The sequence below is a fragment of the Narcine bancroftii genome, chromosome 4 (genome assembly GCF_036971445.1).
Source record: "Narcine bancroftii isolate sNarBan1 chromosome 4, sNarBan1.hap1, whole genome shotgun sequence".
In the NCBI taxonomy this organism is placed as follows: domain Eukaryota; kingdom Metazoa; phylum Chordata; class Chondrichthyes; order Torpediniformes; family Narcinidae; genus Narcine; species Narcine bancroftii.
The window spans coordinates 183,823,975-183,837,086 of record NC_091472.1 but is presented as its reverse complement, the minus strand read 5'-3'; the positions used below and the strand labels follow the sequence as shown (position 1 = coordinate 183,837,086).

Below are 13,112 nucleotides of genomic sequence, written 5' to 3'. Positions count from 1 at the left end.
CTTATTTATAGAGTTGGTTGTAACTTCAACATCAAAGAGTATTAGGTATCCAATACTATATGATACTATATGATGTTGCTTACATTTAACATTCTTAATGTCCTCACTGTAGCAAACCACTAATTTCACCTGTGATTTGATCAGAATCATTGAATTGATATAACACAGAGGAAATCATTTCACCAATGTGTTTTATGCTGAGTCTTAGTGGAACAATTCCCATTTGTCCTATTCCCCATAGCCCAACAAATTATTAATTCTCGTGTACTTGAAAACGTCATCAAAACTCGCAACTTGTGCTTCAAGGAAAAGCCCCAGCTTCTCTTTTCCAACCTTACTGTTGAAATCCCACATATCTGGAATTACTCTTGTAAATTCTTTTTTGCATCCTCTCCAGGATCTTCGCCTTTTCCCCAATATTAGATGATTAGAATTGGACACAAAGGTCAAGTTGCAGCTGCTCATCATAGATTTCTACTTTTGCACTCTCAATCCATTTAAGAGTCTGCGGGATTTTGTGTGCTTTCCTAACCACTCTCTTTGCCTTACCTTCCTACTTCACTAACTTATACACGATATGAACCCTAGCTTCTTTTTCTGGATTACCTTCAATATTTTTGAATCTGCATCACTTCATACTTCTCTGTATTAAATTTCATTTACATGAAGAAAGACGCAATTACCACTAATAAAACTGCATATTTCTGTTTGGTCTCAGAATGATTTCTTCCACCCTGAAGCTCAAAAGTATAGAGAAAAATGTCTCTCTTTAATCCAAAATACATTTCTTTGAACACCCTGGCAACCAGATACTATTGATGAAAATACGAATCGATACTATATATGACATTTGGAATATAAAAATATTCTACATGCACTAAATAATACAGGGTTTCCATCAAGCATTTTTTAGGATCAGAATTAAAGAACCTTGTATATATTTTTATAATAGGTTAACAGTTTTTATCAAATAAAATTTGGAAATAAAATTCACACAACTGTTTTTCATCTCATTAACATAATAGAGCTATATTAATAAGTGAATATTTTCAAGAGTTAATCTTGTATCCCTACAAAATTAAAGCATCCTCGTTACTTCTTTTCTACAGAAAGGACAACCAATGAAACTGATTGTAATGTCTGCTACTCTACGTGTGGAAGATTTCACAGAAAACAAAAGATTGTTTCCAACCTCACCCCCTGTCATTAAGGTAATATATAACTGTGCTAACATCTAGCAGTACCTTTCATAATTATAAGTTCTGTTTTCCACATACTTCCATTCTGAGTCCAGTGAGATAAGTTAATAGTTTCTCTGATAATCTTTTCAGGTGGATACCAGACAGTTTCCTGTCACAGTTCATTTCAACAAGCGAACTCCACTTGATGACTACACAGGGGAGACTTTTAGGAAAGTTAGCAAGATTCATCGGATGTTACCTCCAGGTGTTGATGCCTTTCTGTTTTCTGCTATTAACTAAGTTTTACTTTTAGTGATTAGAGTGTTTTATTTTTTGTGTGATGGAGTTGGAATTCAGCCGTACAGTATTAACATTTCAAACATTTTATAGGTAAGAGTTGATTTGGTGTTTCAGTGAAATATTAAAAAAAAATTCTTGTAGATTCTTCCTGTGGTGGTATGGACTTCTTCCTATTTTCCACATCCCAAAGATGTGCAGGCTGATAGGTTAATTGGTTGCAAAAGTTACCCCTAGTATGTAGATGAGAGGTAGAATCTGGTGGCTTTTAACCATTCCTAATTAGGATAAAGTCTTCTTTGGCTTGGCTTCGCAGACGAAGATTTATGGAGGGGTAGATGTCCACATCAGCTGCAGGCTTGTTGGTGGCTGACAAGTCCGATGCGGGACAGGCAGACACGGTTGCAGGGGAAAATTGGATGGTTGGGGTTGGGTGTTGGGTTTTTCCTCCTTTGTCTTTTGTCAGTGAGGTGGGCTCTGCAAAGGAGGTTGCTGCCTGCCGAACTGTGAGGCGCCAAGATGCACGGTTGGAGGCGAGATCAGCCCACTGGCGGTGGTCAATGTGGCAGGCACCAAGAGATTTCTTTAGGCAGTCCTTGAACCTCTTCTTTGGTGCACCTCTGTCACGGTGGCCAATGGAGAGCTCGCCATAGAACACGATCTTGGGAAGGCGATGGTCCTCCATTCTGGAGACGTGACCTACCCAGCGCAGTTGGATCTTCAGCAGCGTGGATTCGATGCTGTCGGCCGACAGGATAAAGTATTGGTTTAAAAAATACATACATGCTGCACCATGTTGCTTAAATATTTGTCATCTTTTGGAACTTGATTTTAATTTGTGATCATTTATTTCTGGATAGGAGGAATTTTGGTGTTTCTGACAGGGCAGGCTGAAGTGCATTCTCTGTGCAGAAGGCTGAGAAGAGCCTTTCCCTACCGCCGTACCAGCACTTTACAAGGTAAACATTTTGTGCTGCTGGGTACATCAAACATATTTTACTAACAGTTGTATACTTTTTTTTTCCAATTTGGATATTGTTTGAAAGCATGTGGAGAACCTTTCTTCAACTGGTCCTTCTTGCTGACCTTTTGTATTGATATATGTCTGAGTTTATTCAGTGTTGGACAAAATTCAGATCTGATATTGGCCTAAGCAAGTGGCATTCTATTAATAGATTAGATCATGAAGTAGTAAATCTAGATAAAATTTTTGACTGGGGAACAAAAAACTGCTGAAAGATTTTTGGTCCTCATGGTTGAAGTAGGGTGGGGGACGAGAGAGATTTATTCAATATAATTATTGAAACCAAAATCTTAAACTAATTTTGAAAAGACAGATTTCTGACTTGACTAAAAATAGTAAATTAAGGAGGATAACTTTTAGCCAAGTAAAAGATATGCTTGTAATAATTTGGCTAGACTACATAGCGAAGTAGTTGAATGCAACTTCAAAAGAAATCTCTCACATTCGTTTTGGAATTTGGAGTGTGCAGACAATTGTTGATAATTCACAATGTTTTTCCAGAATTTAATAATAAGGGAGATTGGATATGCGAATTGTCATGAGTGATAAATAATGGTCTGGTCATTCATTTTTATTATTTTCATTTTCCTTCAAATTACAGAAACTGATCCTCCCACAGAAAACTCCATTAAAGTGAGAAAGATGAAAAGGGCCAAACGTAAACCAGTATGTATTTTCTTTCATATTTTCATTCTAACATTTTACTGAAGTTAGAGATGTACAGCACCTCTACATCAGCGCTGGCCATTAAACACCCACTTACATTAACCCCACTGTTTTATTGTTTCCCCCCCCCCCCCCCCATTCTAGTCAGCTCCCTTTGAGTTCTTCCCCTTACTACACACTGGGGCAATTTGCAGTGGCAGTCTTTGAGATGTGGTAGAAAGCCAGAATCCCTGGAGGAAACACATGGTCACAGGGAGAATGTGCAAACTCCTCCACCAAGTCAATGCCCGAGGCCAGGAATGATCACGGGTCTCTGGCACTGTGAGCAGTAGCTCTACCAGCTATTCCACTGTGCTGCTTTGTCTTGATTAATTTTCCTTTGTTTCTTTGTCTGTGGTTCAGACTGCAGAATCCTCTGCGATGTCTGACCAGTAAACATAATTTAATGTCCTTGAACTTGTATTACAAATATACAGCTTTTATTGGGTAGTTTGCAACCTTTGAAAGGTCTGGGATTAGATAAATTTCAACTTGCTTTTGTATATTTAGCATTATCTGTAGCGAAAAAATGTATTGCTAGTACGTGGAAGGATATGAATATGATTGATATTAATAGGTGGCATTAATGAGATGAAATATTGTTTAATAATGGAAAAAATTACATATGTTTCGCATGATAATTATAATTTTTTTCTTCGTAAGTGGTTGTTATATTCAGAATATTTACATTTTGATTTACATTGATTAGATTTTAATATGTATGCTTCATTTTTCTTTAATTTTTAATTTTTTTTCATGGCTCTCCTTAGGAGAGTTGGCTGAAGGGAGAGGGGGGTTTCTCTTTTTTTCTTTTATATAAAATGTAATGTTCATGTCTAGTTTATTGTTATATATGTTACTTATTACCTGTATCTTGAGCGAATAAATAAAGTTTTAAAAAAACAAATATACAGCAATAAAGCAGCGTTGTTAAAGCTAACTTAGTGTAGCATAAAAATTGTACAAAATTAGTGCCTGATAGAGTTGGCCCTTTGGAAATTCCCTTTTTCTATAAATTGGAAACAGAAAGACAACTTTGGTCAGTCATTTGTCATTTTTTGGTTGGACCTGCTGCGTAATAACAGAAGTACAAGTTGAGACAAATTCAGCAGTAGGTTTTAGATCACATGTAAGCATTTTCAGGAGGCAAGCGCAGACTCTGGAGAATGACAGGGAGAATGACAAACCTCTGGGGGTGCCACAAGCACCTTTGGTGAATTTGCAGATGCTTAAAAATTGTGTAATATTCTTTGTTTTGGGGAGAATCCAATCTTCTGTTCATTTTAAGCGTTTAGTCATATAGCAGTGATATCTGAAACTCGTCTTTCAGAATAAAGACTTGGTTTTTATAACCCATTTTTTGAACTTCATGAATTAATATGAGCACAAATATGCTCATATTTGTGTCAGAGCATGATTTTAATATCATTCAGCAATTTGCATTAGAAGCATTATTCTAGGTATGTTGAAGGATTTTTGTTTGGTATACCTTTGAGCGTGTCGCCTGAAACCTCAAGGAAACAGTTCATTTTTTCAGTAATTTAGGATGCTGAAACAAACAATGGACTGAAATAGGATTGGTTTCTGATTGAATGCTAGAAGCAGACACCCAGAATTTAGATTAACAAAAAGAGCAGGCAAATTAACTGGGAAAAATGTCAAGGCATAGGCTAGGACCACAGCAAGCTGTAGTTTTGATGCTCAATACAAAAATGCACTGTAATTTCTGTGCATCTAATATCTCTGCAGTTGCATTCTCTTGCAATTTCCATTTATGCCATTGTTCTAGTTTTGAAATCTTGCCTTCCATGTGGTTTTCCATCTGAAAATTTTGATTCTGATGAAAGTATTGGCCTTCTATGGATCAGTCAGTGATGTGATCTTGTGTGTTGCTTGGATTTTCATGCAGTAAAGTGCACTGACCTTTTTTTAAAATTATCTTAGAATTTACCAAAGATCAATCTTGATAATTATTCTGTAATGCCAGTGGATGAGGGAGATGAAGATCGAGAGGCAGGGATTGATGATGAAGATGAAGTTGGTTCTGATTTTGATTTGGATCTGGGGGACATTGATGATCCTGAAGAAGGTACATTGTGCTTTTTTTTTTCTCCCCTTAACAGTGTTGTTTGAAGAATTTTCCTGCTTGTAGGTTGAAAAACTGGACCAATCCATACTTGGTTGGTGTCACTGAGTATGCAATTGGATGAAGGTGCAATTTTTAGGAATGCATGAAATGATTGTTATTTTGGGATTATAATGTTTGAGTTAATCTGAGTTTTTGAAGTTTTGGTTTATTTAGAAGTGCAAAATCAGATTGGGCCAAAATGTGATATTTTTGCAGTTTATAATTCAACATATTTCAATATTAAGCAGACCCGATGGGAGAACAGGACCAGTATGCATCTTTAACTTTGCCCCTATCACTGTACTTCACGTATAATAGTAGTTTGACCAAATCATGGCATTCCAGAATCATTGTTATGGATGTTATGATCTCTAACATGATAATTGTTCACTCATGGTGATTTTAATGAAACTGGGAAGCATATGCAGAGGGTCAGGACTTGCTACTAACAAAATGTGCTTATTAAGAACTATGCTGGCCTGAAACCAGTTTAGTTCACTTCATAAAATGCTTTTCCTTCACTGTAAGTTTGTGATCATTTAATGATGAAGAGTTGATACATCTTTTTTTTTGCATACACAGCTGAGAAATCCGATCCTACTATTCCACTTTACGTTCTTCCACTATATTCGTTGCTGGCAGCAGATAAACAAGCGAAGGTGAGCTTTCTCTGATATTCTGATCTGAAGACAAAATGCTGGAGTACAGAACACAGGAGAAATTACAACTCCTTGGGGTATTTTCTACATGTAATATTAAGCATGGAAGTTCTGAAAGCTTCAATATTTGTTCGCTGATTTGATAATATTTCCACTGATTTCATACTCTTCCCCAAATTGAAAAAAAATGCACATTTTGATAAGTTTTAAACTTTTGGTTGAAGTATTTTCCAGAGAAGAAAACAATATACAGTAAAATCACCGTTATCTGGAATTCAAGCAACCTGCAAAAAAAATCGCAGAAAATAAATAGGTAACAAATATGAAAGTTGAACATTGGTGCTCCCTCCCCCACTTCGTGGTCAATTCGCCAAACCACACAACACACAATCTCAAGTGACTGGCAAATTCACTTAACTGGTATTTATCAATCCCCATAGGTGCTGATTACGAGGGGTTTTACTGTATATTTGCTAACATATGAACTGAAGTTTAACATGTAAAATCTTAACATTTTGAATTGAATAGTTTATAAAGAACTATCTTTTAAAGTATTTTGCAGAACTTAGCAGGTCCTGTTTGAGCTCTGTACTATTCTGAAATTGTTGATTCTTTGTTTCTTAGGTGTTCCAACCAGCTCCGAATGGTACAAGATTGTGTGTGGTGGCAACCAATGTAGCTGAAACCTCTTTGACTATCCCAAACATTAGATATGTGGTGGATTGTGGAAAGGTTAAAAAACGCTTTTATGATAAAGTTACTGGGGTCTCGTCATTCAAAATTACTTGGATCTCTCAAGCTTCATCCAATCAAAGAGCAGGTCGCGCTGGTCGCACAGAGCCAGGTCATTGTTACAGGTCAGTAACTGGACAACAAGTAATCACTCTTAAAAATGGAGCAACACAGTAGATTGGTATCCTGTCCATCGAGGTGAGACATTCAGTTACAGAAATGTTGTTACCTGTGCAGTTCCAATTGGTGAGCATCACCTTTCAATTGTTGGAACAAACTCCCTTAAGAAACTGAATCTGTGGAGCCTTCTGACTTTTTTCTGTTATTCAGTGAGCTTATGACTACACTTTCATAGCCATTCCATCTGACTGTCCATTCCAGATTTCTTGATTCTCTTCATGCTCAAAATCCTAAGGATCTCATCAAGTGTGGGTCGAGACCCCTCTGGATAGAAAATTGCACTTTGCATTGTTCTTAATGGATGTGCAATGGCAAAGATCTTGGAAATATGCCTATACTTAATGTTTTTGAATTCCAGCTGAACACTTAACTTTTAAATACAAAGAAGTGTTGATTATTTTCTTTGAGCTTTTTCTTCATTTGAAACTGAGCAATCGTAATTGCTGACGGATAGGGTTTATCATTATTAACTGAAGGATAACGTATGAACTTTGCATCAACTTTTTAATGGCAAAAGGCAAGGTGTTAAAGTTGTGGTGAAGTCTTAACAAGATCTGTGTTTTTATGGATCTTGTGTTTCATTGTAAAGCTTGAAAATTGTGATAGATTTGACAAGGGACCAGAAAGTATAACTGCTTAAGTACCAAAGAGGAAATGGTAAGCCTCCCGGAATGTTGAGCTTTTAAATGTAGCACGTTCATACTGAGATCCAAGACTTGGGCCACTGAACGGTATTGATCTAATTTTCTCTCTTGTGCTTCTGAATTTGTGGTCCTTAATAGAAATTAAAGGCTGTGCAAATGCTTTAATTAATTTGTTATTTTTAGCAACATCTGCTTGGTTAAAAAATGAATGTTTATATGCCAGAAATAGCTCTTAAAATGAATTTGTATCTCCAAATCTGGTATTACTAAATGCCTTGTGTGGATTCAGTGATAGAGAACACAATTGTGGTCTGTTGAATTCAATATCGAAACTATTTCTCGACATTGAGTGCTATTGCTTGTGTGCAGGCTGTACTCCTCGGCAGTTTTTGCCGACTTTGAGAAATACTCTGCAGCAGAGATCACGAGGCGGCCTGTGGATGACCTGGTTCTGCAGATGAAAGACTTAAACATTGAAAAGGTATTTTTGTAGGAAGTTTAACTTGCTGTATTTGAGAGACTTGGATTGACAAACAATGCACTTGTAATTAAGGAGGGCAAAGAATCACTAATCTTCAAGTCACAGGAAGGTCCCAGTGCGATGAGTCTGGGGCAGGATTTTTGCAAGAGTAACGGGAGACACGAGACCTGCAGGTGCTGAAAATTGAAGTGAAAAATGAGTTATCAGAGGAGCTCAGCAGGTTAGGCAGCATCTGGGGATGGAAATTTTAAACATTGGGTATTGTGCGTTCATCAAGAAGTGCTTCCACCTGAAACATTGGTTCTCAGTTTCCCTGCAAGGAGGCTGCCTGACCTGCTGAGTTTCTCCAGTTTGACCCCTGCCCGCTCAGAGCACTGTAATTTCTTTTCTGTCCATTTCCCTTTTGAGTGCTGCAGGCATCAACACCCATTACTACTCATGGCAGTGCTTCAGATCCTACCTTGCTATGTTTTTAAAAAAAAATATTTCTGTTACTTTTTTGCCAGACACCTTCATTCTTTGCCCCCCTGATTCTTACCCTTCTGTGACAGGAATAATTACTTCTTTTTGCACCCTTTCAAGGAGCTTCTCATCTTTCCCAATGTACGGTATCCAAAATTGGCCGCAGGATACCAATTGAGGCTGATCTAGTGTGTTATGAAATTGTGATTTCCTTTCTCGTAAGCAATATCACGGTATGAAAGATATACAATTATGTTGGTTCTTCATACGCAGGTGATCAATTTTCCATTTCCAACACCTCCAGCAACTGAGTCTCTAATAGCTGCGGAGGAATTACTCATTTCCCTTGGAGCTTTGGAAGAGCCACCAAAACATGGAAGGTAACTGCAGGCTTGGTCTGCTTCAGCTCACTTTATTAAGCTGTGCTGTATAGAAAAGAATCTTATTTTACAACTACCTTAAACTAAGTAGGATGCATTTATGCACCTGGACTTGTTTGTTCTTTCAGGTTTAAGGAATTAGAACGAGCAAAGCTGAGCTGTCCTATCACATCACTTGGAAGAGCGATGGCATCCTTTCCCGTGGCTCCTCGATATGCAAAAATGCTTGCCTTAAGCAAACAACATGACTGTATGCCATACGTCATTGTAATCGTTTCTGGGATGACTGTAAGGGAGCTGTTTGAGAAGTTTGACAGGTTAATTTCTCTTTCATTCATGGTGAAATTTTACTTAATGCCCCCGGTTGTCCACAGACTTGTCATCCATGAACAAGATAATCAAATTAGTAGGGAATTTTTTTATTCCAGAGCAAGATCCTTGGGGCCACAGCAAAAGCTGTGGATGCTAAGTCTGCACCATCCCACAGTTTCAGCCAGAGGATCTGAGGTCATGGCTAGGTGACAGACAAGCATGCTCCATTGCGGAACAAGGTGTTAGTGCTAAATGCAGAATATACTGTGCAGGTACCAATCTTTGTAAGACCACAGGTAATAGAAATCAATGCTGTTCTTCCTGTTTAAAGCAATTCACTTGAGAAACTGCTTTAAGCAAGGAGGCTCTGAATTGATTTTATAAAGTGTTGCAGTTATGTTGAGATAATTGAAATGAAGACTTCAAATTACTATGTGCCTTCCTTTGCACCCGGGGTGTCCAGGACTGAAAGTTTGTTAGAATTTGTACACCCAAGAATGTGGGGTTGGAACATTATCAGAATTTATTGTCATTGCACTATGTCACAAAATTCGTTGTTTTGTGGAAGTATTACAGGAGAAAATATTGCTATAAATTAACATTTAATAAATAAATTAGTGCAAAAGAAGTGCGGTCCATTGTCCATTCAGAAATCTATGGCGGAGGGGAAGACGTTGCTTTAGTACTGTTGGGTCCTTGCCTCCTTCCTGTTGGTAGCAATGTGAAGAGGACATGGTCTGGGTGGTGAAAGTCCTTGATGATACAGGCTGCTTTCTAAAGACAGCGCCTCTTGTAGATGTCCTCAACAGGGTGAAAACTGATGCCCATGATGGCACCTGCCGAGTTCACAACTCTCTCGCCTTTTCCCGTCCTGTGCATTGGCACCTCCCTACCAGACGGTGATGCAACCAGTCGCTGCAAGTGATAAAGAATGACCCAATCACGTCTTCAGTTCTGACAGATGGTCAACAGGCCTGCATGTCATAGCTTTTTAAGTACACATACTTTGTAAAAAAAAAAAAAAAAAATCGAGTGTTTCTGCCTGTACCAATCTTTCAGGAAATGAGCTTCATACCCTAACCACTCCCCTCTAATCTTTCAACCAATCACTCCCTGGTTATGGTGAAGGGAAATAGATCTACCGTATCTACAATTGAGGCTCCTCGTCATGCCATGCACCTCATCGGAGGTTACCTATCACATTCTTCTGTGGATAGTTATCTTATGTAACTTTCTCTTGCTTGGTCTAAACCTAAATTGGGGACAGGATAAGACTATCAAAGACCCGCAGGGCTCCTTTCCATATTAACGTTAGCAGTTATGTAAGTACAAAAACTACAATGTAATAGAGCTGCCACAAGATGCTCTCCAGTATTGGATGATTATCAAATACAGTGCTGAGCACTGAATAGATAGATGACCTTGTATAGCTTGAATTCTTAACTGGAACTTTTAATCAGGCACTGAAAGGAATGAAATAAAATATGGTGTCATGTGCCTGCATTTAATCTTCGATGAGTGGGGTACTGCTTTTTAATTAAAAATCACAAACATTTTTAACTTGCTATTTCTAGACCAACCACCAGTGATGAAAAGTCAGAAGAGCAGAAAAAGGAGAAAGCCCGAGTTTCACAAATGCAGAATGTTTGGGCCGGGCAAGGTCCTTCCCTTCAACTTGGAGACATTATGGTCATGCTCGGTACAAGAAAAACTGCTTGAACTCTTTTTGCTTGCCGAAATGTATCATTTCATGAAGATGCGAGTCAGATTTATTGTCACGTATTGAAAACGCAGTGGCCGAGGTTTGTTTTGTGGGCAGACCAGTGGCCATCTCGTACACAGTTAGAAAATAATGCTGAGTTACAGAGATATTCATGGAAGGCAGTCCAATTGATAGTGGAATGGCAATTTTAAGTAGAGGAAAACATTTGTCGCGACGAAAAGGCACAAATAAGCAATGAACGATTCTCGATAGGAATTCAAGTTGTGTGCTCCATGTAGATAGACACATGAATATGCAGGGAATGGAGGGGTATGGATCAGTTGCAGGCAGGAGAGATTTGGTTTAAATTAGCACCATGTTTGGCACCAAATGGTCTATTTACAGTGTGGTAATGTTCCATGTCTGAATGGAGAGAACTTGACAAATAATTCATCGGAAGCGACCTATCACATTCTTCTGTGGATAGTTATCTCAAACAACTTTTTCTTGCTTGGTCTAAACCTAAATTGGGGACGTGTACCCAATGGTAATGTTTTCTGTTCTCCTCCCCTAGAACAAATGTAATGATATTATGATTGTTGGGCTGAAGGGCCTGTTTCTTGGCTTTAAAGCTCTATGACTATTTTTTGCTACACAAACCATAGCAATACTTTGCACCTAAACTTCTTGCTTAATGTAAGCTGTTCTAACCAAATTCAGGGCTAGTATCCTACCTTTCTAAATCGGTCTTGTGCATAATACAATATCTTTGTCTGAACATTGCAGGTGTGGCTTCCACCAAGACTCTGAACTTCCCTTTCGAAGCTTCTAAGTGTCTTCATATGTGTAGTTTTGACCTTTGATCACTTTAGTTTGAGGTGCATTTTGGTCTAATGTTGTTTCTCTGAAGTACTTTTACATGATTCTCAATGTTAAATGAAGTATGTAAATAGTACATGGCTAATGCCATTTCTAGGTTTGTATTTGTAAAAATGGACCAATAATTCACTGAATGAGAATCTTAACATGCCAGAAATGTTTCTTATGTGGAAAATGTTAGTAGTTATACTTCGGATAACAGAATGGAATTAATGTTTAGGATAGAAAAGTTTAAAGACAAAAAAAATGTCCTACATGATTTAAAATTTCAAGGAGAGGTTGTACAACTAGCTGTCAAAAATATTACGCTGCACTCTTACGAACACTAAAATGCTATCATTTTAATATACTGCTTATTACTGTTTAAATAACAACTTTCTAATTTTTTTTTCCTGAATATTACTCATCATTCAGGTGCTGTTGGTGCTTGTGAGTATGCAGGATGTACCCCTCATTTCTGCATGAAAAATGGACTTCGACATAAGGCTATGGTTGAAGTTAGACGTTTACGAGGGCAGCTAACAAACGTTGGTAAGAATTGATGAATAAAGGAAGAGATGTGAGATTTTTAATGGATATATGATTAATTGGAATTTAATATTTAGAATTGATTGAAAACATAAGATTTACATATTTGAATTTGCTATAACGTGTTGGTTTTAAAAATGTGTCTAGAGTTTTTTTTAAATATCCATCTATTTTTTCTTTAAGTTTTTAAAGCTTTTCTTTTTTGGGTTGGGAGCTATCTTTTTTGTTTTTTCTATTTTCATTTTTAACCATAAAAGCCATGTATGATTAATTGTGAATGAAATGTATATAATGTAATTGATTGAATGGCATCTATAAATTTAAAAAAAAGAATTGATGAATAATTTCAGTAGTTTAAAGAATGTGCCAAAACATCAAGCAAAATGACCAGTTTTGTATTCTAGGTTATTTATAAATCAAGATATATTTAAACAAAATTTTGAACAAGGGAGAACAGTCTTTCCTAAGTGAAATGAGAAAGTAATTTTTTTTTCTCTGTACCAAAGGTCATGGAAATCTAGAGTTTTACTTAGAGCTCTGTGGCTATTGATTTTAGATCAAAATCAGTTCAATAAAGTCATGGTGCAGTTCATTCATGATGCATTTGAATTGTCAGTCTAATTTGAGGGGAAGAATGGCGAACTGCTTTTTCTACAACTCAACCGTAAGATGGTGATTGATTAGTCAGGCTACCGATTGATCAGGATTGAGGAGACCATGCAGAATAGGTGTATGTAGTTGACTTCCTGCATTCTGACAAGGGCAGGGTCTGATGAATTCTGTTTCCATGTTTTAATTTGAATATATTTTATTGCACA

The 13,112-nt window shown here is 37.3% G+C and overlaps 1 protein-coding gene across 4 annotated transcripts in view; it reads left to right on the top strand.

Moving 5' to 3' along the window:
- dhx37 (DEAH (Asp-Glu-Ala-His) box polypeptide 37) overlaps positions 1–13,112 on the top strand; it is a 63,485-nt gene that overhangs the window by 31,655 nt on the left and 18,718 nt on the right. For all 4 annotated transcript variants that reach the window (XM_069933203.1, XM_069933202.1, XM_069933201.1 and 1 more), the window contains 12 exons: positions 1,110–1,211; positions 1,332–1,446; positions 2,339–2,437; positions 3,104–3,168; positions 5,152–5,296; positions 5,918–5,994; positions 6,619–6,851; positions 7,920–8,031; positions 8,767–8,873; positions 9,002–9,190; positions 10,760–10,884; positions 12,181–12,297. In XM_069933203.1, the coding sequence (XP_069789304.1) occupies positions 1,110–1,211; positions 1,332–1,446; positions 2,339–2,437; positions 3,104–3,168; positions 5,152–5,296; positions 5,918–5,994; positions 6,619–6,851; positions 7,920–8,031; positions 8,767–8,873; positions 9,002–9,190; positions 10,760–10,884; positions 12,181–12,297 (1,486 nt within the window). The remainder of the gene's footprint in view (positions 1–1,109; positions 1,212–1,331; positions 1,447–2,338; positions 2,438–3,103; positions 3,169–5,151; positions 5,297–5,917; positions 5,995–6,618; positions 6,852–7,919; positions 8,032–8,766; positions 8,874–9,001; positions 9,191–10,759; positions 10,885–12,180; positions 12,298–13,112) is intronic.